Source organism: Ascaphus truei, chromosome 13 (genome assembly GCF_040206685.1).
Source record: "Ascaphus truei isolate aAscTru1 chromosome 13, aAscTru1.hap1, whole genome shotgun sequence".
In the NCBI taxonomy this organism is placed as follows: domain Eukaryota; kingdom Metazoa; phylum Chordata; class Amphibia; order Anura; family Ascaphidae; genus Ascaphus; species Ascaphus truei.
Window position 1 is genome coordinate 9456157 of NC_134495.1, and position 27604 is coordinate 9483760.

At 47.1% G+C, this 27604-nt stretch overlaps 1 protein-coding gene across 3 annotated transcripts in view; it reads left to right on the forward strand.

The window, feature by feature from the left end:
• The window catches only part of BICDL1 (BICD family like cargo adaptor 1), a 46890-nt gene that overhangs the window by 11250 nt on the left and 8036 nt on the right, over positions 1–27604 (forward strand). The window contains exons 3-10 of one of the 3 annotated variants that reach the window (XR_012787722.1): positions 4845–4961; positions 12274–12420; positions 13482–13661; positions 14272–14490; positions 16627–16770; positions 23306–23436; positions 24817–24937; positions 26599–26706. Coding sequence is in view for 2 of the 3 variants with exons in the window: in XM_075568392.1 (XP_075424507.1) it covers positions 4845–4961; positions 12274–12420; positions 13482–13661; positions 14272–14490; positions 16627–16770; positions 23306–23436; positions 24817–24937 (1059 nt within the window). In the remaining variant the exon portion in view is untranslated. The remainder of the gene's footprint in view (positions 1–4844; positions 4962–12273; positions 12421–13481; positions 13662–14271; positions 14491–16626; positions 16771–23305; positions 23437–24816; positions 24938–26598; positions 26707–27604) is intronic. The other 2 variants (XM_075568392.1, XM_075568393.1) reach the window with 2 other exon arrangements.

Sequence of the window (27604 nt, forward strand, 5' to 3'; positions counted from 1 at the left end):
AGGAGCGCCGGGAAAAATCGAAATATGATATCAACCGGTACTAAGGACCCACATTTGCTAAGCAGGTTTCTGCAACAAGGCACCTTCCAGCCACGCAAGGCGCGGAGCAGCCGTTTGACTTGATTGGACTGTGAGGTGTGTCTCGGCGCCAGGAAGACCCGCAGTGTAGATAATACAAGAAGTGGTGAGGGGATACGTTGGAGAGAAAATATATGGGTAACGGATAGCAAGAACAGGCACTTGGAATGTGCGAAGATTTTGAGAATAGTTGAAACTACTTTTGGCTTTTAGGAAGGAAAGAGGGATAACCCCTCTCTTAGAACAAAGGAGGAACATGGTGCACTGTTATTAAAATCCCCTTATATTAAGTTTTCTCTTGTTTGAACTTATTCCTGATGTTAGTATGTCAATGGTATATTAGATCAAATTAAGCAGGTTTATTGCTTTTAGCGCTGTTTATACCTCTATATAAAACCATATACACCTGCTATTTTAAAGACAGGCTAAAGCCCACACAAGATACACTGTGATATATAATATTACAATATAAATAATGTTTCCCTGATAATAGCTATGTGAGTTTAGAATATGAGTGCAAGTAAACTATTACACACTATTTCAATGTGTTTTGCATTGGTTTTTCACCCTATGCACCGGATTGTGATATGGGCAGTGCCAATAAAAGTAATGAAAGAGGCGTTACCTACTGTAGTACCTACATCATTTTTCAAGAGGGGTTCCTAGGAACCCTAGGGTTCCCCGGGCATCCTTAAAGGGTTCCCTGCAATTCTCATGTCATTTGAAATGTGTACCAAGTACAGAAGAATTTACAATGCATCTGATCTCAGACGCGCTATTAGAGAGGGTTGGGGTTCCTTACAATGCATCTGATCTCAGACGCGCTATTAGAGAGGGTTTGGGTTCCTTACATTGCATCTGATCTCAGGCGCGCTATTAGAGAGGGTTGGGGTTCCTTACAATGCATCTGATCTCAGGTACGCTATTAGAGAGGGTTGGGGTTCCTTACACTGCATCTGATCTCAGACGCGCTATTAGAGAGGGTCGGGGTTCCTTACAATGCATGTGATCTCAGACACGCTATTAGAGAGGGTTGGGGTTCCTTACAATGCATCTGATCTCAGGTGCGCTATTAGAGAGGGTTGGGGTTCCTTACACTGCATCTGATCTCAGACGCGCTATTAGAGAGGGTCGGGGGTTCCTTACAATGCATGTGATCTCAGACACGCTATTAGAGAGGGTTGGGGTTCCTTACAATGCATCTGATCTCAGACGCTCTATTAGAGAGGGTTGGGGTTCCTTACGATGCATCCGATCTCAGACGCGCTATTAGAGAGGGTTGGGGTTCCTTAGAGTGCATCTGATCTCAGACGCGCTATTAGAGAGGGCTGGTGTTCCCCAGAATTTCACACTATAATTATAGGCTTCCTTAACTAAAAAAAGGTTAAAAAAAAAACATAATAATTTCCCAAATCCTAGGTCTGGTTAATCTTTCCGTGTAACAATCTGCACTAGTTTGTTATAACTGCCGTTCGTCAGCATGATAATGATACAGTGCATAAAAACACAGTGTTCTTTGCATTGATACATAGACTCTCGTGTTGATTGAGATTTGAATAAACATATTACAAGATAACCTCCCACTGATATGAAACAACACCATCAAAATGCAACAGCAAAGCTGATGACTAAACACAGATGCAATTGTTATATTTTATCACAACGTGACTATCGCACTAGAAAGTGGAAAACTGAGTTAGAAGAATTCGAAAAGAGGAAGAAACAGATGTAAAGCGATAGGAAAGAAGGAGAAATGAGTGACCTCCACAGCGTTTACTAATGTCAAAGGTACTTTCAATAAGTAGCATTAAAGCTCCGGTTATTAAGTACTTTCAGTAATCCTCTATCCTTAACAGACAACGGCTGTGTTTAAAACGAAAGGTCAAAACACTTTCAGCAAATTAGCTCTGAATGAACAAGTCTCAGGTTGTGAAACAGTCGGTCGTGCGATAAAGGGAACTGTGAGAAGACCCCAAATCCGGACATGACAAAATGATAAATAACTTTTGAACGATATAGAGTTGTAGTGAGAAGCCACATTCATATATTGTCCCTACACTGCCATATACAGTCTATATACTGTCCCTACACTGGCATATACAGTCTATATACTGTCCCTACACTGCCATATACGGTCTATATACTGTCCCTACACTGCCATATACGGTCTATATAAGTCTTGTGAAACAAATGTATTAATAATGTGATTTTTTTGTGATATTTTGTATGCTGTTCTGCCCCTCTCCTACCCCCCCCCCCACCCCTTTTTTTTATTTTCTGTACCCTTCCCTGTATAAAATACCTTAATAAAAAGAAAGCAGGGGAAAAAAAACAACAATCGGTCATGTCCGTTGCGCCTGATAGCTGATTTCAGTGTTAAACTGGCGGAACGCGTTGGGGTCTTTCATTGACAAACAGAGCTGGGCCCACCTAGTGAGATAATATTTTTAATGTTTTTGTGCATCAATTTTAGCGCTAAAATGTAGTGCAAACCTTCATAAAATGTGCGTCGTATGTTAAGAAGGTCGTTACGGGACTTCCCACACAGGACGCAAATTGGTTGTGAGAAATGAAATTTAACACATTGGCAGCATGTCAAACACCCGACCGATGCAATTGAAATAAAAACTGAGTTATGAGTATTTTTTTTTATTTATAACTAGTATTAGTAAATGTAAACGACGAGTGTAATATTTATTTGTAATAGACCTACCGTGAAAATAATACATTGTGTTAACTTGTATAATTAAACATTTATGCTGCGTCAAAATTAAGTTTGGGTCGATACATATCAAATTAATGATGTGCTTACAATATATAGTAACAAATGAGAGAGGGAGTAGGGAGTGATTCCTTTTATTGGACCAACAAGTAGTTGATGTTACGAGGTCCCCAACCTCTCAGGGTGAGGGACACCTGATGAAGGACCCGGAGAGGTTGGAAAGCTTGTAACGTCAACTACTTGTTGTGCCAATAAAAGGTATCACTCCCTACTCCCTCTCCCTCATCTGTTACATGGATAAAAGGACCAGCACGGCCCCCCCACCCTTCTTTGCTTACAATATATACCGGCTGTGCAGGGATTAGCGGCGTGCCCACCTCGGCAGACAATTTGAACTCACTTTCTCCTTCGCTGGGCCGCATAGAATAGTAGTATTTTCTAGAAGACACCGTTAGCACCTGCACGCCAAGCGCAGTCCGTTTCTGTGCGCCAACAAAACCAAAACAATCATTTTTGATGCTGATGGAGCGGATTATGAAATGATAGGGTAGTACAGGGGTGCTCAAACTGGGGGGCGCGAGATTTTTTTTTTGGGGGGGGGCGCAGTGGTTACAGAGGCCCCACGCTCTTCACCAAAGCATTTAAATTAAATGCCGGGGAGTGCCCGAGGCCTCTCTAACTTACTTACCGTTGGCTTCCGGCAATGCGTCGCCATGGCAATGCACATCAAATGATGTTGCGGGGCCACGTGACATCACATGGTTCCTAGGTAAGGGGGGGGGCGCGAGCACTGGGGGGAGCAGGAAAGGGGGCGCAGAAAGTTTGCACCCCCCCTGGGTTTGTACATAGGGACACACAAGCGCAATTTAAACGAGATTTCCATGTGCCAATTTGACGCCACACGAGCTGTTCGCAACGCTTAGCACAGCGGCACCACGGTGCTTCTCATTCTGAGTTTAATAACTTCGAAGTTCTGGTATTTTGCACTATTGCACTTTGAGATAATGCATTGACTTTATTTTTACTGGCCTTTTCAGTGGGTGTGAATACTGATGTATACTCCGCCCCACCATGAGCAGCCGCGTTAGCTTTTTGTTTCAACATTGCCCCTTATTCCCTCTCGATTGTCAGCTCTCCGGATCAGCGCCTGCATTACCGTCTGTCTCTGTTTGTGTAGGTCTGTCCTTACTTGGGATGTCATTCTGTTTGTCATTTACATCTCTCTGTACCCTCCATTGTACCGCACTACGGTATATGTTGGCGCTTTACAATTAAGCGGTACTATTAATGGGAATCAGTGCGGTATGAACATCTTATAACGGCTCCTGAGATTTGTTAACGTTTTGACGTGTCTCTTTTTTTGGGGGGGGGGCAAAGCTTCAGGGAAAAAGTCAAGCTGATCGCAGGTGAAATGGCGACGAAGTGATGCACTCCGCAGGTTTTTACAGTAAAACTCTGATTTATGGGGAGTTTCTCTTTCGTTAGTTCCCTTCGATCATATTTCTTGCATTCAGCCTGGGTAGTTGAGAAATCTCTTTGTGATCTTCTGCAATATAAGCCATATAAGCAATATAATGTCAGATTTCCCGTCAGGCCTGGGCGGCAAAGATGCTCCATATGCTTTTGCCGCACTCCAGGGCCTATCGGACCTAACGGGAAGGCGCTTGCCTGTGTCGCCCGCCTCCTTTCTGCCGCCCTCCTGCTCCTTTGGAATCCCGGCATCAAATGACGCTGCGGACGCCGCACCCCCCCCCACCGCCCCCCCACCGTGACGTCACGCGGCGTCTTGTTGCCATGGCAACGTGCCGTCGCAAGGTCCAATGGCGTCACGACGTTTAGTTTCCGTGGCAACGCGCCGCCGTACGCCGTGACGTTCCAAAGGAGCAGGAGGGCGGCAGCAAGGAGGCGGCCGACACAGGTCAGTGCCGAGGGGGCGGCAAATTTGGAAAAGCGCCGGGGGATATAAAATGCACTTAGGTTGGGGGTTATTTTGTTGCTGTGACTGTCTGATCATATCCCTGTTTGTTGATCGTCTTGTTCATAGGCAACAAAAATGGAAAGGCAGCTGGCGCTGCAGGTGCGTGTGCTGCAGGAGGAATTCCGGGGGAAGAATGTGTCCACCAACCAGCACATTTCACGGCTGGAAAGCCTCCTAGCAGAGGTGAGTCTTCTCGCGCAGTTTTCTCAGAGACCTCTGTGGCGAGTTGGGTCAATCAGGAGCCGCATGTGTGACAGGGGTGGGGAACTCCAGTCCTCAAGGGCCACCAACAGGTCAGGTTTTCTGGATATCCCTGCTTCAGCACAGGTGGCTCAATCAGTCCCTTCTTCAGCACAGGTGGCTCAATCAGAGGCTCAGTCGAAGACTGAGCCTCTGATTGAGCCATCTGTGCTGAAGCTGGGATATCCTGAAAACCTGACCTGTTGTGGGATGGGGGCTTGGTTTTCAGGATATCCCTGCTTCAGCACAGGTGGCTCAGTCAGTGGCTCAGTCGAAGACTGCTCCACCTGTGCTGAAGCAGGGATATCCTAAAAACCTGACCTGTTGGTGGCCCTTGAGGACTGCAGTTGTTCACCCCCGATGTAAGGGGTGTCTCTGACAGGGTGTAACTGAGCTATCTCTATAATAGGGTGTTTAATTGAAGGTGTCTCTATAACGGGGTGTTGCAGTCACTAATCTGATGTGGCTTTCTCGTGTGGACTATAAAGTCAATAAAATAGCTGCGTTAGTCCACTTGCGACAGGGCAGAATTAATGAGCATTTCAGTATTCGCTGATACTTTTATATTCAAACTAATAATTGATTATTATTGGGCGGGGGTGCGCAAACTTTTTAAATTGCGCCCCCCCTCCCCAACCCCCGCCACTTACCTGTTTTTCGGCATCTGATCTCTGCGTCGTCGTGACATCACGACGGCGCGTTGTCATGGGAACGCGACATCACCGCGTCCTGTGCCGTCGTGTTCCTATGGTAACTCGTCATTTGACGTTGCGGTTTTGTCAAAGAAACGCGTCGTCAGCAGAAGCCAGAGGGAAGGTGAGAGGCGATTACAGAGGCCCCTCGCTCGCCCCCGGCAATCAGTTTAGTTGGGGGGAAGAGCGCGGGCTCTGTAAGCGCGGCGCTCCCCTTAGGAACCTTTGCACGCCCCAGTTAGTGCACCTCTGCTATAGGACAAGCTTGCACGCCCCAGTTAGTGCACCTCTGCTATAGGACAAGCTTGCACGCCCCAGTTAGTGCACCTCTGCTATAGGACAAGCTCGCACGCCCCAGTTAGTGCACCTCTGCTATAGGACAAGCTCGCACGCCCCAGTTAGTGCACCTCTGCTATAGGACAAGCTCGCACGCTCCAGTTAGTGCACCTCTGCTATAGGACAAGCTCGCACGTTCCAGTTAGTGCACCTCTGCTATAGGACAAGCTCGCATGTTCCAGTTAGTGCACCTCTGCTATAGGACAAGCTCGCACGCTCCAGTTAGTGCACCTCTGCTATAGGACAAGCTCGCACGCTCCAGTTAGTGCACCTCTGCTATAGGACAAGCTCGCACGCCCCAGTTAGTGCACCTCTGCTATAGGACAAGCTCGCACGCCCCAGTTAGTGCACCTCTGCTATAGGACAAGCTCGCACGCCCCAGTTAGTGCACCTCTGCTATAGGACAAGCTCGCACGCCCCAGTTAGTGCACCTCTGCTATAGGACAAGCTCGCACGCCCCAGTTAGTGCACCTCTGCTATAGGACAAGCTCGCACGCCCCAGTTAGTGCACCTCTGCTATAGGACAAGCTCGCACGCCCCAGTTAGTGCACCTCTGCTATAGGACAAGCTCGCACGCTCCAGTTAATGCACCTCTGCTATAGGACAAGCTCGCACGCTCCAGTTAGTGCACCTCTGCTATAGGACAAGCTTGCACGCCCCAGTTAGTGCACCTCTGCTATAGGACAAGCTCGCACGCCCCAGTTAGTGCACCTCTGCTATAGGACAAGCTCGCACGCCCCAGTTAGTGCACCTCTGCTATAGGACAAGCTCGCATGCCCCAGTTAGTGCACCTCTGCTATAGGACAAGCTCGCACGCCCCAGTTAGTGCACCTCTGCTATAGGACAAGCTCGCACGCCCAGTTAGTGCACCTGTGCTATAGGACAAGCTCGCACGCCCCAGTTAGTGCACCTCTGCTATAGGACAAGCTTTCAAGAGCTCTCCTCTATTAAAAGATTAGACCTGCATGATATCCAGAAGAAACGGGGAAGTCTGCACCCGTCTTATCTGTTAGAATGACAAATTAAGTGATAATTTCTTAAACAGAACTGCATCATCCTACAGACACTTTCACAACCTCGGACAAGCAAGAACATAGAAAATGTCTGTGTTACTGCTCTGTCTCACGTGAAAGCTTCCTCTCTCCCTGCTCGCTACCTGTGGGACCTTCTCCTGCTTCTCTACCTGCTAACCCACTTCTATTATATGTGTGTGTGTGTGTGTGTGTATATGTATGTATGTATGTGTATATATATATATTATATATGTATATATGTTTTTATATATATATATATATATATATATATATATATATATATATAGACATATGGAGACCAGGGGATCCTGATAGCCAAAAAGAGACAGCACACTGCAGGTATGGTATCAAAAAAGTGTATTCAGTAACACAAGGCCGCCAACGTTTCGGTCCTCCCAACGGGACCTTCCTCAGGGCAGTGCAACTACAGACTAACACAAGCACCCATATATACCCCTTAACACATACTAAAAAACACCTGAAAACAATCATGAACTCCAAATTGTAATCCCAGATACAACCCACATTTCTAAACAGCCAATCCAACATACTGATACTGGTACGCACCAATGAGAGAACCTGATCTAAGCATATGTATATATGCACACACACTGTATATATAATATATGTATCCCCTACCTGGCTGCAGGAATGTACACTCTACGAATACTGTAATTAGATTCCTTCTTCCATGTTATATATGTTCTCAGGGGCCTTCCTTCCGCTTGGATTTCGGCCACGGGCCGGGCAGTATACGGGCAGTATACGTGCAGTATACGCGCAGTGCAATTAATAGGTGCCAGGGTCTTTTCTTTAAAAATAATTGGTTTATTAAGCAGCGTAACAATAAAAACAGCGTGATAGAAAAAGGACCAAACCTTTTCTTAGTAGAAGATCAGTGTATTAGAAGCCACAACAATAGCCCCCAATTCTCACTTGCATCTCAGGCGAGCAACATGGATACAGCACTCAGGCATCGGTGTGAGTGAGGTTCTGGGGGGTATATTCACCGCTGACCGGGCAAACAATCCATAGAGGACGAATGGCACACAAGAGGCTATTTTCCCTTTCGGTCCTGTTATAGCCGGCACACTGGGTACCTAATGGCGTCCGCGTGTTGCTTGCTCCCTTGCTGCTTCTCCGCAGCACACTTTCCGCCTCTACGTTCATCCAACGGTGTCATGCCTGCACAGCGCCACCCAGCGTTCCAACGCGTTTCGCTGTTTGCTGCTTCGTCAGGGGGTGGCAGCAATAAAAACACCGTACTTTGTTGTATAGTTGTCTTTGCTTTAGACTAGGGGTGGCCAACTCCAGCCCTCAAGGGCCACCAAAATGCCCGGTATTAGGGATAGCCCTGCTTCAGCACAGTGCTGAAGCAGGAATAGCCTTAAAACTTGACCTGTTGGTGGCCCTTGGGGGCTGGAGTTGGCCACACCTGTCTTAGAGGTTGGTACGATAATGGATCACACCTACATTATCTTCAAGGGGTAACAGGAGGTCGCCCTGTTCCCTAGAACACGGCTTTATCTTCACATTGCGTTCAGAAACACATCCCAGGACCCTCAGCGGGCTAGCCTGGCCCTGGTAAAGAGCCGGACCTGTTTGATAACAAATAAATAAATATACTAAACAGAAGAGAACTTTTCACTGATTGATATTTGTATTAACTGATTTTTTTATTTATATGTTACATGTTTAGAAACATGTTTACACATGCATCCACGCAATATAAAATGAAGATTATAATCATGTACGATGCTGAATCTTTAATGTTGTTAAAATAGAATTAGAGTTCATAAATCCCATGATAATATTATTATTATTCTGCCATATTATTGTTAGAATAGGCAGTATGTGGCATGCTGAAAAGTATAGAATTTAGATGAGATGTTTAAAGTGTGTTTTAGCTCTAAAATATCTGTTCTTTTATATTTGACAGATGTATAAATAGTTTTAAGATTACAAAAAAAAAAGTTTCCAGGCGTTGGGCATGTAGTGGAAAATATTTATTTGAGGTTATGAGAGAGAGTCTGGGCAAATCACGTTCTCTCTCTGCCCCTGTGATCCTACTAGGAAATTGTCTCTAAATGTGCATGTTACATTCTAATGTTGACACAAACCAGATTTATTTCAGACGACTGATTTCTCTTGCAATAAATTTACAATAAAGTGACTTTTTCAGAACATTGCAGAATATACAACAGTTACATGGCAAACTGTTATTGAGACATAACCAGGGCGAGTGCCCGGGGCGTCCTGTAAAAATGTGTGAGGCGCAAAAAGCGAATTGAAACCTTCTGATATTTTGTTCTTTTCAACAAATGTAAATTCACCTATTTGAAATATGTTTCCTAACGTAATGATCAGGGGTTCTCAACTCCAGTCCCCACAATAGGTCAGGTTTTCAGGATATCCCAGCTTCAGCACAGGTGGCTCAATCAGTCTCTGCTTCAGCACAGGTGGCTCAATCAGTTCCTGCTTCAGCGCAGGTGGCTCACCAGTGGCCCAGTCGAGAGTCGAAGACTGAGCCACTGATAAGCCACCTGCGCTGAAGCAGAGATATCCTTAAAACCTGACCTGTTGGTGGCCCTTGAGGACTGGAGTTCAGAACCCCTGGTGTATATGAAAGGGAGGGGAGGCGTTTGCAAGTTTGGCTTAGAGAATTAAAACAGCGCATAACATCATTCCGCACAGCTATAGCTACGGTCACTACTTACATTGCAACGGTTCATATTGTGCGTGTGACAAACGAAAATGGGTTGTATTCCAGAGCCATCTCTCCTGCCTCTCTTCACCCTTCCAATCCCCTTTTCCTCTCTCTTTTTTTGCCCGGTACGGAGCAGCAAATCTTAGAAGTAAGTACCGCAGCCCTCCTGGATCTGTAATGCATGGACAGCGCCATCTTTTTTGTTGCTGCCAACCATCGTCTGCATGTTATCTTGCAATCCTCCCATCCCACAGCTGCTTAAAAGCACAACCTTTATTTCTTTGATTTTGGATTTATTTTTTTTGCTGGACAAAATGATTTGAATGCAAAAAAAAAAGCGCGGTGAGCGAACGGGAGTAAGAGAAATAAAAAGGGAGATGGAATAAAAAAGCTGTTAGCGCAGGACGGCGAGCATAAAAATGGCTCATGCATCGGAACATTGAGACGATGATCATTGCACAGGAGGTAAAGCATGGTGTGATGGTAACACACACACACACACACACACAACTTGCCAACTGACCTTCATGTGTAACAGAGACCTAAACTATATGGAGGGTTTTGTTCCAATTCGTCACCGGCATGGCCGACCAAATTCAGAAATTGGAGGCAGATATTAACTCTGAGTTCTGCATATTCCACATTTGATAGCCACGGTTATATGAATACCAAGCTTTTCTTCGTGGGCTAACACGGAGGGGGCCGACTCCTGTCCTCCAGTGCCACCAACAGGTCAGGTTTTAAGGCTATCCCAGCTTCAGCACAGGTAGCTCAATCAGTGGATCAGTCACAAGGGCTTCACCACCTGTGCTGAAGCAGAGATATCCCGAAAACCTGACCTGTTGGCTTCATGACTGGAATTGGCTACCCCATGGCTGACAGCTCAGATCAAACCAGACAAGCTACAGTCTGAGGGGGGGGGGGGATTCTGGTTGGGTAGCAGAGCGAGTGCATTTAGGAGAGAGAAAGAAGGCCTGCTCTCTTCTGCCTCTCTTTATTACGTTGTGGCATCCTATGTTGTTCCATCTTTTTAGTGCAGATATTGTTTGCCAATTTATTTAATAGGAAGTTATGTTTTACTCAATGTATTTTATTTGTGTTAGTATTTCAGCAGAACGTTACATTAGGTTTTGTGTCTCTTGGGCTGCAATGCATTTTGTATTTTAGGGAGTGGGTGAGAAGGGCACCTTTTTGAGGTGGAGTAATTTAGTTTAAATTCCAGTGCAAGCCCCCTACGTCTCACGCATCCACACTGATTATTGTAACGTTGCATATAGACTACCAGAGCAATATCCAGACACAAATGTTGTTGTATTTTATGAATATTGTAAAGAAATGGAGTGCCATATTTATTCATGCTTTTATGTTATTTATTTATCAAATGTGTTCCCAGGAAGTAACACAGTGAGAGTTACCTCTTGTTTTCAAGTATGTCCTGGGCACAGAGTTATGATAACAATACATAGTTACATTTAATGAACAGAGTTATACATTATATACAATACATTGCATGCACAGTTAGAGATAATATATACTATTGGCGTATGTAACAGTTACAGACCAGATTAAAATGTGAGACAGCTTTAGTTTTGAAAGAACTTAGACTGGGGGCGGCTGTGAGTCTCCCCGGTAGACTGTTCCAGTTGTGGGGTGCATGGTAAGAGAAGGAGGAGCGGCCGGATACTTTGCTAAACTTTGGGACCATGAACAGTCTTTTGGATTTATGTGTTGCTTTGGCGATATTGAGCTTGTTTAACTTGTTTCGTTGCACGTGTAATCCAGGATTCTTACAGTAAATGGGCCTTGCTATGTTGTGGACATTAGCAAATTCAACATTTACCTTTCGTACAGTAATCACAAAGGGTGAGTTGCTTGCTGATGGCGCCATAAACAAGAGTGTGAAAAGGTTGAAACAACTGTCTTTGAGTGGGGTTACTGGCTCTGCACTTCTTTAAAGCCAGGCTGTGCTGAAAAAGCTGTGTAATGCGGCACGCATAAGCTTATAGGGGGCCCATGTTAAAATGGATAAGAAGCAAAAGGTGCGCTCATTTGCATGTTATTACTCAGAATCCCTGGCTGCAGTGGAAGCACTGTATGCTAAGAGATAATGGGGAAGGGCAGAGTTGCGGACCTGTCGGAATGTGCTCACACGGGGGGGGGGGGGGGGGATTTTTAAGGAATAAAATAGAATGAAGTTTGAGGGGATAAAAATGTTTAATGCTTGAAGTTAAGGTAAAGAGTTAATTGTGGAAGAGAAGTTGTTTAGCACTCCGCTTTATCTCCTGACATTCCTTAGCCCTCCCACTCAGCGCCTGCTTGGTTCTAGTCCCTGGTTTCACGGCAGCGCACATTCTTTGCCTGGCTTTACCGCCCCCTTCTTTGTAGGGCAGCTTACAGATTCCAGATACTTCCGTCTCCTGGACGTACTCCGGGGCCGCCCTTCCCTCCGGCCTGTCCACTTGACGCCTACCTTTTTGGGCTTTCAGATAAAGATGCTTTCAGATCGCAAGTGGGAAATGGAGCAGCAGCTAAGCGCCGTGATGGAGGAGAACACTCAGCTCCAGGGCCTTGCAGAAGGGCTGCAGGACCGAGAGTTACTCCTGAGTCAGCAGAGCTGCGAGAAGGACCTGCAGGTAAGTTACATCTCTATATCAGGAAGGAAGAGGCAGGAGACCCGCCTCAGCAGGTGAAGCGCAGCCTGGGAGGAGCGCCGGGGCTTGGGATGGAAAGGTCGCCGTTAGGTGGGAAGATTGGGATGTGTTATTAGGACAAGCTAGAAACTCTGGGGAAATAAGAGAGAGCGGGAGACTCCGGATAAGTAACGGAAGAAGAGAGAAATGGCCGAACATTCTCTGGGCTCGCATTCATTGTATCTACTGTTTACTTTTACAACAGGTTGTATTATATATTATTATCTAGGCACAGGAGGGTGGGGGGGCACGTTGGTCCTTTCTTCCATGTAGTAACAAAGGAGGGAGAGGGGAGTAGCAACTCCAGCCCTCAAGCACGTCCCAACAGGTCAGGCTTTCTGGATATCCCAGCTTCAGCACAGGTGGCTCAATCGGAGACTCGGTCAAAGACTGAGTCTTCGATTGAGCCACCTGTGCTGAAGCAGGGATTTCCAGAAAACCTGACTTGTTGGGGGGTCTTGAGGATTGGAGTTGAGCCCCCCAGGAGTAGGGGGTATGATATTTTTTATTGGACCAACAAGTAGTTGATATGTTACAAACTTTCCAACCTCTCAGGGACCTTCATTGGGTCACCCGACCCTGAGAGGTTGGAAAGCTTGTAGCTTATCAACTACTTGTTGGTCCAATAAAAAGGTGTCCCACCCCCTCCTCCCTCTCCCACCCCCCCCTCCCTCTCGCACCCCCCCCCCTCCCTCTCCCACCCCCCTCCTCCCTCTCCCACCCCCTCCCTCCTTATACATTATTATTCTGTGCAGTGTTTGTTTTGTACAGCGCTGGGTATATGGCCATGTAGGGATCGGCTGGGGAAAACAAGAGGGATTCGCATTTCTCTGTGTCAGACTTTTCCAAAACTGAAGGTGCCCTTCTGCCATTGAAGTTTCCATTCTTCTGCGTCCCGTTTATTATAAGCAGTGACATATCCACAGACCAAAGCTAATACTCAACAGGGTTCATTTCGTCCATGTTTTACACTGTAAATGTCGCTCTTTCTACCTCGCCGGCAGCTGGGCGAGAGTCAGCTGGAGTTAGAAGAACTCCGACTGTCTTATCGGCAGCTCCAGGGGAAAATGGAGGAGCTCAGGGAGGAGAGAAGTCTGCAACATCTAAACAGTACAAGCACGTCGCTGCTCTCCGAGATCGAGCAGAGTATAGAGGCAGAGGAGCAGGAACAGGAAAGGGAGCAGGTAAATATGATATATATGATATTTATCAAATGTGTTACCAGGAAGTAATACATTAAGAGTTACCTCTCGTTTTCAAGCATGTCCTGGGCATAGTTACATAAGTGAACAGGGTTATACATTATATACGAGACATTGCATGCACAGTTAGAGATAATATATATTATAGGCGTATGTAACAGTTACAGACCAGATTAAAATGTGAGACAGCTTTAGTTCTGAAATAACTTAGACTGGTGACGGCTGTGAGAGTCTCCGGTAGACTGTTCCAGTTGGGGGGTGCACGGTAAGAGGAGGAGCGGCTGGATACACATGCCTAATTAACTATATATACACACAATAACACACAGGATTGTTTTGTTACTAAGTGTATGCAGTGCTTTTACCAAGCACCGCGTTAGGCAAAGTGAAGTCCCCATCCCTATTATGGGGGCTATGTTTGAGTCTCCTTGAATTTCAAGCTTCTAAAGTCCCTTCACAAGGCGACTCTTCTGGAGTCCTGGGATTGCTTATAATATTTTAAGGGGTTCTTTCCCAAAGTTTGGTTGGCTGTTGACATCACCAGAGTAGTTGTGAGTTCTTCATTGCTCCATTACTGGTCTTTTTGTCTTAGTTGAGGTTGCAGCTGTGGGAAGCTCATTGCCAGGTTCGCTCTCTCTGCTGCCAGCTCAGAGGGAACGAAAGTGCAGATTCCGCCGTCTCCACCGATTCCTCCATGGACGAGTCATCCGAAACCTCATCTGCCAAAGACATACCAGCTGGCAGCCTCCGTACCGCCCTGAGCGAGCTCAAGAGCCTTATACTTAGCATCCTGGACACCTGTGAATCAGCGGTACCTGTGTCCCATATACCTCACATGTACACCCATCCTCACAACCACACTCTGTTCCCAGTTCCCCCCCTTTATAAACCAAGTGACACCCCTAATGTATGCAGTACTTCACCATTTTGCACCTTGTTCATTGCTGCCATGTTTATTGGCAAATGAGAATCATTCAGTCTCCCCTGCTGAGATCCCTCTCCTGGCTTCCTATCAAATCCCGCATGTCACACTCAGTTCTCCTCCTCACTTTTAAGGTTATACACTCTTCTGCCCCTCCTTACATCTCAGCCCTAATTTCTCACTATACACCTGTCCAACACTTGCGTTCTGCTCAAGGATGTCTTCTCTCTACCCCATTTGTGTCTAAAGCCCCATCCCGCCTAAAACCTCTCACTGACTGCCCCACACAATACCCGACTAGCACCCTCTCTCTCCACCTTTAAGACCCACCTTAAAACACACCTCCTTAACGAAGCATATGAGTAGCTCTGTGGTGGATCCCATACACCTCATACATCGACCTTATCACCTTGCAGACGCACATGTATGTATGTATGTATGTATATCTTTATTTATATAGCGCCAAAAGTGTACTCAGCACTTCACAAAGAATACAGTACAGGGAATTATAATAATACAATAAGTGCAGCAAAATCAGACAATAGGAAATGAAATCCCTGCCCCATAGAGCTTACAATCTAAGAGGTTTAATGGGAGACTTACAGAGACAGCAAGTGGGGGAATAAGTGCAGTGGATGGCAGTGCTTGGCCACAATGGGTGGTAGGAGTGACTATGGGACAATAGCCATGAGTGCAGGCTGTTGGGATGCTTGATTTGTGGGGTGAGATTTAAGGTTAGTCAGTATTAAATCAGAAGGTTAACAGCATTAGTAAGGGAGTAGATGGCATGGAGGCGTGGGTGAGAGCAGGTGTGTGTATGTCTGGCTTCAGGCTTAGGGGAGATCCCCAGCAGCAGGAAGGAGTAGATAGAGGGTGTGAAGAGAGGATTTGTGGGGGTGCTTTTTATTGAGGGGTAAAGAAGTTGTTGGGAGAGAGGTGTATAAATAATGGTGCAGTGCATGGTGGAGAGGAGGAGAGATGAATAAATGTGGATAGGAGGGGAGTGGGGAAGTTGGAGAGAACAGAATCTTTCACAAAGGAGTGAGGAAACAGTAAACAGATAAAAGCAGTAGGGAGGGCATAGTGAGATGCAGGAGGAGAGAGTTTCCAGTTATAGGAGTAGTGAGATGCATGAGGAGAGAGTTCCCAGGTATAGGAGTAGTGAGATGCAGGAGGAGAGAGTTTCCAGGTATAGGAGTAGTGAGATGCAGGAGGAGAGATGCAGGAGGAGAGAGTTCCCAGGTATTGGAGGAGAGGAAGAGTACAAATAATCACAGCATTTAGAAAGTCACCTTCTTACAGTTGCAAAGTTGTTGTTGTTGTGTTGCAGAGTCCAGATTTTCTTGTAATGTTCACCTCCAATTTCAACTCCAAAATTAACTCCACAGACACTTTATATGTGACACTTTAAGATGTTACACACAGCCACAAATAGCCTGTCTTAAATACATTCACTTGACTAACAATTAAGGGAGGGGTTTGCCTAATCAGCTCACAGAAACATACCAAATAGTTGCTAATTAGATTTAAGTTCTCTTGCAATTGATAGAAGGATTCAGCTCGCAGAAACATACCTGTTTGAAGAAATGAATCAGAATGTTAGTCCAGATATTCAGAATGCCTCCACGCGTAAAGATATAGACAGGAAACATCCAGAGATAATAACTCCAAAATTAACTCCACAGACACTTTCAGATGTTACACACAGTCAAAAAAAAAAAAAGCACTTACAAGAACACCATTCTACTGTATCTGTACGTTCTTCCTACTTACCACTTAGATTGTAAGCTCTTCGGGGCAGGGACTCCTTTTCCTAATGTTACTTTTATGTCTCAAGTGCTTATTCCCATTAAGTATTATTTGTTATTTATATTATTATGTCATGTGTATTACTGCCGTGAAGCTCCATGTACACCAATGGCGAAATAAAGACATACATACATGCACACATTCACAATGACATTCTGTGGCTTACACACCCGGGGACACTGCACTGCTGCAGTGACACATTGTCTGTTTTTGCAGAGCTCAAGGAAAAATGATGATGATGGTCTCGAAGAACAGATCAGGCAGAGCAGTGAGGACTCCAGGGCTTTGCGGGAACTTTTACAAGGAGAACAAGTAAGAATGAAGCAAACCTTCGAGGAGCTGCAACGCCTTCACGGCCAGGTGAGGACTTCTTCTGATCGAGCGCTGGAGCGAGACCGTAATAAAGAATGGATTTCTATGTTTTACATGAGCAAGAATAAAAATTGTAGGACAAGCCAAGGAAGATTGTTTGGGATGAGCGAGCTGTGGATTAAATGCAAAACATCAAGTGGCACAGGGTGGCCAACTCCAGTCCTCAAGGGCCACCGATAGGTCAGGTTTTAAGGATATCCCTGCTTCAGCACACAGTTGGTGGAGTTGTTGACTGAGCAACGGATTAAGCCACCTGTGCTGAAGCAGGGATATCCGGAACACCTGACCTGTTTGGTGGCCCCTCCTCCCTGAGTTTAAGCTCACCCCTCCCTGCTTTTTAAGTAGCAGGTATTTCCATGTTCCTGTGCAGGACAGGTCCACGGAGGCCTTTTGTCCCTCCAGCAGAGGTAAATGAGAATTTTCACTGGGTAGTGTTAGGACCTGCATGGAGGTCATGCCGTGACGTGGCTGCATACTGGTCATGTCGTGACGTGGCTGCAGGCTTATAACGCTTTAGCCAAAGGGTTTAACTAAATGACCCTTACTCATGAGAATACAAACATTGAAGTATTTAGCTTTGTATTTTGTCAAATTGGATGTAGCACTGGGTATTTTTGTGTTTTTTTGTATACACCCCTTCTCTGTCTTACGACCCACCGGATTTTATTCAAAGCGATCATTTTTAATTGTTATTTCTAAAAAATATATACGATGTATTTCTATCCTTGACTAAATACGGAGCATTTTGTGTTACTATATATAGGACATATGGTTGTATTTGTTACCACAACCTGTACGTTGTGAAGACATTCTTTCCATCAATTGAAGGAATAGCAATCACCCCGTTTCCTTTTACACGCCGTCCCATAGCTCAACCAATGTGATGATTTGGTCAGGGGTGTAATAAGTAATACATTCCCACTCTCGGATACACAATGTCTTTTCTAACGAAAGACACAGTATCTTTTGACTAAATTGGACACATGCAGGTGGGTCAAGCACGGTGTTGCCATGGCAACCTACGAACTAAAAAGGGGTCCTCGTTTCACCCGGGCTCCCCCCCTAAAGAAGACGATTGGTTTGCGAAACGCGTGTAGGGGGCACTACTTGACCTCTGACATCACACTGCTGCACACAGGAGTCGAATGTAAGGAAAGCATTTTGTCTTTTAGGGTCAACATATAGGTAGAGAGTGTTCCTCCTCCTTCACCTCTCTTTCCTCACTATTACCCTAAACCCGTACCTTTCCCTTAACCACTTGAAGAAGATCCGGCTGAACCGCGGTACTTGGAAGGTGCACAACTCCGTGAAAAAAAAATCGCAGGGCTAAATCGCAATGCTGATTAAAAACAGGTTTATTTTACGTGCATAGCAGCAAAGCAGTACAAAATACTGCAGCGCGTTTCGCACACTGAGGCCATTATTATACCGAAAACGGCAGACCGTGTGCTGCTGCGCGCCACCATGTGGGGCAATAACAAATTGCTTGAATGCAATAAACGTTAACATACCTAGCGCGATGTGCGCGCAGACACAAACTGCAGGGCGGCAGACCAGAGAACAGCCCCGGGATTTAGTTTTCTGCAGGCGACGCCCGCGGCACGTGAGCGGTTCAGCCTCCTGCCTGTAATGCAGGTTTTGGGCGCGCGCATCGCATCGATGACCTCACGAGAACGCCCGTGCCCAGCCGGAGCTTGTATAATCAAAGCGTTAGGCACTTCATCAAAGAGCCTCTTACCCACTCGTTTTTATATATGTATACTAAGACAATCGTCAGTCGTAAACCCAGGGGAAAGGGATATTCTGGGAGTGATAACAACTGTTTGTGAAACGTCAATAATAGACTAAGTGCCTGTCAATGAAGGATGCTAAAGGCGACGACAGATTAAGAGAAACAGATCAGATTCCCAGACACGGGATAAGAGAGACGAGGACCAGATATCACTTTTAATACATATCACTTTTATTGTTACGTCTTCCCTGTTATCTGTAAATAATCAGCACCACATACCTGACAACGGCAGGTAACGCTCAATGTATTACTTCCTGGTAACACATTTTATAAATTATCACTGAAATTCTTAGTTCTATAAATAAAAGCTATATTTTAGTTATTGACATTTTAAGAGGCTCCATTTGATGAATTCTCCTGCCCAGGGAAATATGATGGTAAAATAATAATTACTTTATTCCATGTAGCGCTTTTCTCCCAACGGGACACACAGCGCGTCACAATTACAGCACAGCGCGGGACGCAGCACATAGGAATGTTACAGACACAGGTCCCCGCCCCGTGGAGCTTACACTCTATGTGTTTGGTGCCTGAGGCACAGGGAGAGAGAGTGATGTGCCCAAAGTCACAAGGAGCCGACACCGGGGATTGTACCTGTTCCCCCGATACAAACTCAGTGACGTTGCCCACTCAGCCGCTCTCTCACACACGAGCGCACCCTGATAGGATTCCTTTCTTCTCCTTCTGATTATATACTTTAATCTGCACAGATGTCCTCTCCCTGTGACTGCGCGAGCAGGCGTGGGATTAGGGCGGCATATCCCCCATATACAGAGGACCCGCTCTCTTCCCCACTGACTGCCGGGGGAGAGGGTGCGGCCTCTGTAACAGTCTCTTACCTTCTCCTTCTATAGCGGTCTCTTACCTTCTCCTTCTGTAACAGTCTCTTACCTTCTCCTTCTACAGCGGTCTCTTACCTTCTCCTTCTGTAGCGGTCTCTTACCTCCTCCTTCTGTAGCGGTCTCTTACCTCCTTCTGTAACGGTCTCTTACCTCCTCCTTTTGTAACGGTCTCTTACCTCCTCCTTCTGTAACGGTCTCTTACCTCCTCCTTCTGTAACGGTCTCTTACCTCCTCCTTCTGTAACGGTCTCTTACCTCCTCCTTCTGTAGCGGTCTCTTACCTCCTCCTTCTGTAACGGTCTCTTACCTCCTCCTTCTGTAACGGTCTCTTACCTCCTCCTTCTGTAACGGTCTCTTACCTTCTCCTTCTGTAACGGTCTCTTACCTTCTCCTTCAGTAACGGTCTCTTACCTCCTCCTTCTGTAACGGTCTCTTACCTCCTCCTTCTGTGACGGTCTCTTACCTCCTCCTCCTGTAACGGTCTCTTACCTCCTCCTTCTGTAACGGTCTCTTACCTCCTCCTTCTGTAACGGTCTCTTACCTCCTCCTTCTGTAACGGTCTCTTACCTCCTCCTTCTGTAACAGTCTCTTACCTCCTACTTCTGTAACGGTCTCTTACCTCCTCCTTCTATAACGGTCTCTTACCTCCTCCTTCTGTAACGGTGTCTTACCGCCTACTTCTGTAACGGTCTCTTACCTCCTCCTTCTGTAACGGTCTCTTACCTTCTACTTCTGTAACGTCTCTTACCTCCTCCTTCTGTAACGGTCTCTTACCTCCTTCTTTAACGGTCTCTTACCTTCTACTTCTGTAACGGTCTCTTACCTCCTCCTTCTGTAACGGTCTCTTACCTCCTTCTGTAACGATCTCTTACCTTCTCCTTCTGTAGCGGTCTCTTACCTCCTCCTTCTGTAACTGTCTCTTACCTCCTCCTTCTGTAACGGTCTCTTACCTTCTCCTTCTGTAGCGGTCTCTTACCTCCTCCTTCTGTAACGGTCTCTTACCTCCTTCTGTAACGATCTCTTACCTTCTACTTCTGTAGCGGTCTCTTACCTCCTCCTTCTGTAGCGGTCTCTTACCTCCTCCTTCTGTAACGGTCTCTTACCTTCTCCTTCTGTAGCGGTCTCTTACCTCCTCCTTCTGTAGCGGTCTCTTACCTCCTCCTTCTGTAACGGTCTCTTACCTCCTTCTGTAACGGTCTCTTACCTCCTCCTTCTGTAACTGTCTCTTACCTCCTCCTTCTGTAACGGTCTCTTACCTCCTCCTTCTGTAACGGTCTCTTACCTCCTCCTTCTGTAACGGTCTCTTACCTCCTCCTTCTGTAACGGTCTCTTACCTCCTTCTGTAACGGTCTCTTACCTTCTCCTTCTGTAGCGGTCTCTTACCTCCTCCTTCTGTAACGGTCTCTTACCTCCTCCTTCTGTAGCGGTCTCTTACCTTCTCCTCCTGTAACGGTCTCTTACCTTCTCCTTCTGTAATGGTCTCTTACCTCCTCCTTCTGTAACGGTCTCTTACCTCCTCCTTCTGTAATGGTCTCTTACCTCCTCCTTCTGTAACGGTCTCTTACCTCCTCCTTCTGTAGCGGTCTCTTACCTCCTCCTTCTGTAACAGTCTCTTACCTCCTCCTTCTGTAACAGTCAATTACCTCCTCCTTCTGTAACAGTCTCTTACCTCCTCCTTCTGTAACAGTCTCTTACCTCCTTCTGTAACAGTCTCTTACCTCCTCCTTCTGTAACAGTCTCTTACCTCCTCCTTCTGTAACAGTCTCTTACCTCCTCCTTCTGTAACAGTCTCTTACCTCCTCCTTCTGTAACAGTCTCTTACCTCCTCCTTCTGTAACGGTCTCTTACCTCCTCCTTCTGTAACGGTCTCTTACCTCCTCCTTCTGTAACGGTCTCTTACCTCCTCCTTCTGTAACAGTCCCTTACCTCCTCCTTCTGTAACAGTCTCTTACCTCCTCCTTCTGTAACGGTCTCTTACCTCCTCCTTCTGTAACGGTCTCTTACCTTCTCCTTCTGTAACAGTCCCTTACCTCCTCCTTCTTTAACAGTCTCTTACCTCCTCCTTCTGTAACAGTCTCTTACCTCCTCCTTCTGTAACAGTCCCTTACCTCCTCCTTCTGTAACAGTCTCTTACCTCCTCCTTCTGTAACAGTCTCTTACCTCCTCCTTCTGTAACGGTCTCTTACCTCCTCCTTCTGTAACAGTCTCTTACCTCCTCCTTCTGTAACGGTCTCTTACCTCCTCCTTCTGTAACGGTCTCTTACCTCCTCCTTCTGTAACAGTCTCTTACCTCCTCCTTCTGTAACGGTCTCTTACCTCCTCCTTCTGTAACAGTCTCTTACCTCCTCCTTCTGTAACGGTCTCTTACCTCCTCCTTCTGTAACAGTCTCTTACCTCCTCCTTCTGTAACAGTCTCTTACCTCCTCCTTCTGTAACGGTCTCTTACCTCCTCCTTCTGTAACAGTCTCTTACCTCCTCCTTCTGTAACGGTCTCTTACCTCCTCCTTCTGTAACGGTCTCTTACCTCCTCCTTCTGTAACAGTCTCTTACCTCCTCCTTCTTTAACAGTCTCTTACCTCCTCCTTCTGTAACAGTCTCTTACCTCCTCCTTCTGTAACAGTCCCTTACCTCCTCCTTCTGTAACAGTCTCTTACCTCCTCCTTCTGTAACGATCTCTTACCTCCTCCTTCTGTAACAGTCTCTTACCTCCTCCTTCTGTAACAGTCTCTTACCTCCTCCTTCTGTAACGGTCTCTTACCTCCTCCTTCTGTAACAGTCTCTTACCTCCTCCTTCTGTAACGGTCTCTTACCTCCTCCTTCTGTAACGGTCTCTTACCTCCTCCTTCTGTAACAGTCTCTTACCTCCTCCTTCTGTAACGATCTCTTACCTCCTCCTTCTGTAACAGTCTCTTACCTCCTCCTTCTGTAACAGTCTCTTACCTCCTCCTTCTGTAACAGTCTCTTACCTCCTCCTTCTGTAACGGTCTCTTACCTCCTCCTTCTGTAACAGTCTCTTACCTCCTCCTTCTGTAACAGTCTCTTACCTCCTCCTTCTGTAACGGTCTCTTACCTCCTCCTTCTGTAACGATCTCTTACCTTCTCCCCCTGTAACTGTCTCTTACCTCCTCCTTCTGTAACGGTCTCTTACCTCCTCCTTCTGTAACAGTCTCTTACCTCCTCCTTCTGTAGCGGTCTCTTACCTCCTCCTTCTGTAACAGTCTCTTACCTCCTCCTTCTGTAACAGTCCCTTACCTCCTCCTTCTGTAACAGTCTCTTACCTCCTCCTTCTTTAACAGTCTCTTACCTCCTCCTTCTGTAACAGTCTCTTACCTCCTCCTTCTGTAACAGTCTCTTACCTCCTCCTTCTGTAACAGTCTCTTACCTCCTCCTTCTGTAACGGTCTCTTACCTTCTCCTTCACGGCATCAAATTTGTAGTAAAACAGATATTTCTCACTTTATAACGACCCCATTTTTAGGCAGTCACGCGATTATGTAGCAAACCGGAGTACAAAGTCCCTTCTGCGTTGCACCCCCTCTGCTTTCTGCAGTATGTGATTTAATAAACCCGCACATACGACACCTCAATATTTGCAGAATTCTTGGTTCTAATAAAAGGTGGAAAAAAATACGCAGATCACACAGTGTGAGCGCTCATCTGCATGTCATCACCCAGAATCCCTGGCTGCAGGGGAAGCACTGTATGCTAACAGATAACGGGGAAGGGCAGGGTTGCCGACCTGTTCGAGGCGTGCGTCTGTGCTCACGACGTGGTTTTTTTTATTTGATATACAGATCACAATGAATTGGGGGCGGGGGGTAAATGTAATGTTGATCTTGTAAATACTTCCATTGTTACCCGCGATGCAGAAATATTATTTTCTTTTACTAGGTAACATTACTGAGTGTGGAAATGACGGCCCTAAAAGAAGAGAGAGACCATCTGCTGGCACTGACCCAAAATAAGGAAACACACGAGCAGTTACTAAGAGCCATCAAAGAGCGGGATGAAGCTATAGCCAAGTAATTATGTAACCTGCACACCTTGAGCTGCTCGACCTCCTGGGTCAGCTGCTCAGCTGCTCGGCCTCCTGGGTCAGCTGCTTGGCCTCCTGGGTCAGCCGCTCGGCTGCTCGGCCTCCTGGGTCAGCTGCTCGGCCTCCTGGGTCAGCCGCTCGGCCTCCTGGGTCGGCCGCTCGGCCTCCTGGGTCAGCCGCTCGGCCTCCTGGGTCAGCCGCTCGGCCTCCTGGGTCAGCCGCTCGGCCTCCTGGGTCAGCTGCTCGGCCGCTCGGCCTCCTGGGTCGGCTGCTCGGCCTCCTGGGTCAGCTGCTCGGCCTCCTGGGTCAGCCGCTCGGCCTCCTGGGTCAGCTGCTCGGCCTCCTGGGTCAGCTGCTCGGCCGCTCGGCCTCCTGGGTCAGCTGCTCGGCCTCCTGGGTCAGCCGCTCAGCCTCCTGGGTCAGCTGCTCGGCCGCTCGGCCTCCTGGGTCAGCTGCTCGGCCTCCTGGGTCGGCTGTTCGGCCTCCTGGGTCAGCCGCTCGGCCTCCTGGGTCGGCCTCCTGGGTCAGCTGCTCGGCCTCCTGGGTCAGCCGCTCGGCTGCTCGGCCTCCTGGGTCGGCCGCTCGACCTCCTGGGTCAGCCGCTCGGCCTCCTGGGTCAGCCGCTCGGCCTCCTGGGTCGGCTGCTCGGCCGCTCGGCCTACTGGGTCGGCCGCTCGGCCTCCTGGGTCGGCTGCTCGGCCGCTCGGCCTCCTGGGTCGGCTGCTCGGCCGCTCGGCCTCCTGGGTCGGCCGCTCGGCCTCCTGGGTCAGCTGCTCGGGCGCTTTAAAAGTTTGTGCATTTTACATTTGTTTCTGCAGCAACAAAATCCCACTTCAGAGATCAATTACTTGTGTATTCCACGCTGTTTTGCTGCCTGACGAGGCAGGCCTAGTAATTCTATTTTATACTCTTATATAATATATAAATATAGCTATAATATATAACTATAAATAAAGACATACATACATACATACATACATACATACATACATACATACATACATACATACATACATACATACATACATACTCTTAACACAGGGGTCATCAAGACCCCCTACCATGTCAGGTTTTAAGGATATCCCTACTTCAGCACAGGTGGCTCAATCAGAGGCTCAGTCGATGAGCCACTGATTGAGCCACCTGTGCTGAAGCAGGAACTGATTGAGCCACCTGTGCTAAAGAAGGGATATCCTGAAAACCTGACCTGTTGGGGTTGAACACTGAGCCACTGATTGAGCCACCTGTGCTGAAGCTGGAATATACTTAAAACCTGACCTGTTGGTGGGGGGGGAGGGGTGGTGTTTTGAGGACGGAGTTGAGGGCGCCAGCCCTGACACTCTCACGGTGTTTCCTTGTGGTACAGGAAGAATGCGGTGGAGCTGGCGCTGGGCGGCTGCAGAGATGATTTGATGTCTTTGAACACTCAGTTATTAGACGCCATCCAGCAAAAACTGAATTTGTCCCAACAGCTGGAGGCGTGGCAGGTAGGAGAAGACTTTCTGCAAGTCTACAGAGGGGGAGTAAAAGGGGGGTTAGTTATAAATCAAAGTGCAATAGTGCCGATCGGGGCACTGCAGCGCGAAAAACTCTAAATGACTTTCATGGCACTTTCCGTGCTGCCGACACACTTTAATGAACAACCCCACAGGGGCGTAGGAAGTTTGGGGTAAATATCAGCAGTGACATTTTGTAGTTGACTTAAAACGAGCAGTAGCCGTCATACAGTACACCAGTTGTTTCCTCCACCTATAGACGCCAGTTGTTTCCTCCACCTACAGACACCAGACGTTTCTGCTACCTATAGACACCAGACGTTTCCTCCACCTATAGACGCCAGTTGTTTCCTCCACCTACAGACACCAGACGTTTTCGCTACCTATTGACACCAGACGTTTCCTCCACCTATAGACGCCAGTTGTTTCCTCCACCTACAGACACCAGACATTTTTGCTACCTATAGACACCATACGGTTCCGCCACCTATAGACACCAGATGGTTACCCCACCGCTAGACACCAAAAGGTTTCCGCCACGTATAGACACCAGAATGTTCCGTCACCTATAGACACTGGACGTTTCCACCACCTATAGACACCAAACGGTTCCGCCACCTATAGACACCGGACTTTTCCTCCACCTATAGACACCAGGCGTTTCCTCCACCTGTAGACACCAGCCGGTTCCTCCACCTATTGACACCAGACGGTTCCTCCACCTATAAACTCCATACGGTTCATCCACCTATAGACTCCAGACATTTCCTCCACCTATAGACACCAGACGGTTTCGCCACCTATAGACACCAGACGCTTCCTCCATCTATAGACACAAAATGTTTCCTCCACCTATTGACACACACAGAAGTTTGCCATCCTTTGTATCTTTTGGAGTTTTGTTTTTTTAATGGGTTTAATCCTCTCACACGTATCTGGGAGACCAGTTGTACCCAATGCTGAATGTTGAGACATTGAAGATGAATACGGAAGGTTGTGAGCACACGCGTGTGCATAAAGGTGTATTTATTATTACAAATGGTCGACGTTTTGGTCCCCAACCTGGACACAGACTTGAGAAAGGCGCAGGTTGGGGCCGAAACGTCGACTAGTTTTAATAATAAATGCAGCCAGTGTCAGATTTCCCGTTAGGCCCAGGCGGCAAAATTTGGGGGCGGCAAAAATTTCCGCCCCCATATGCTTTTGCCGCGCTCTGGGGCCTATCGGACCTAACGGGAAGGCGCTTGCCTGTGTCAGCCGCCTCCTTTCTGCCGCCCTCCTGCTCCTTTGGAATCCCGGTGTCTAATGACGTGACGGCACACGGCGTCTCGTTTCCATGGCAACACGCCGCCGGTCAGGAGGGCAGCAGAAAGGAGATGGCCGACACAGGTAAGTGCCATGTGGGGGGGGGGGCGGATTTATCCGCCGCTGACTGCACCTCTCTACAAGTCCACACGTGTGCTCTCAACCTTCTTATGGATATGCCACAGACTACTTTATCTGTGTCCTTGTGCGCCCCCGTGGCACTATCTCCAATCTGCTGAGTGCCCCGGCTTTTTTATATCAATTTGGGGCATTGCGGGACAGTCCTGCGGTGCCCCCGTGTCAGAACCCCTGGGGGTCTTCACCTCTCTTTTGTCTCTGGGCTCCAGTTTGCCTCCTCAGGGCTTTTTACTATCTGGCTCCTTTGGTTTCTGATCTAATGGCTTTCTCAGTTCCTGTACCGACAACTTTAGTCAGACATCCCTCCTGCCGTAGAGGTGAGACTCTCTCCCTATCCGTGCCCTGCTTCGCCATCATGTCAGATGTCCACTCCTTTTATCTATTTGTCAGTCTTCATTCAATAATCAGCAGTCATCCATTTGTCGCATCTAATTCGGTGTAAAATGCTCATTTTCACCATCAACTTATTTCTCTGCAGAGCGTTCCACCTCCGCTCACCATCTCAATCTGCAGAGATCTTCATTTCCTTCAGGGGTGAGCAAACTCCAGTCCTCAAGGGCCACCAACAGGCCAGGTTTTCAGGATATCCCTGGTAGGTGGTGCAGTCATAATGACAGAGCCACTGATTGAGCCGCCTGTGCTGAAGCAGGGACTGATTGAGCCACCTGTGCTGAAGCAGATATATCCTGAAAACCTGGCCTGTTGATGGCCCTTGAGGACCGGAGTTGGCTGCCCTGAGCTAGCTGGACAATTGCATGCATTCATTTTTTTGGTCACACAGCAAGTCTGCGTTTATAAATCAGTGCAATTATTATTCCTGGCCTCTCAATGTCTTCTTACAGGACATTATTCTACAAACACACATAATATAAAGAGCAAAACCATGATACATACAGTATGCGTATATACATTTGGGGATGTGTCAAAAATGGTGACATTTTCCCCAAAAGACGAGGCAAAAATGTGCATTTTACGTCAATTTGCACCAATAATAATAATTATAATAATATAATAATATAGATGTCATAACAATGACATAGATATCTTGTTAATCTGGCTTCTTACATTTGGGACAGATCTCTTAGAAGAGTTTACCACAACTTTAACAGAACACAGGCTCCTCCCCAGAACACAAGCTCCTCCCCAGAACACAAGCTCCTCCCTCCTCCCCAGAACACAAGCTCCTCCCCAGAACACAAGCTCCTCCCTCCTCCC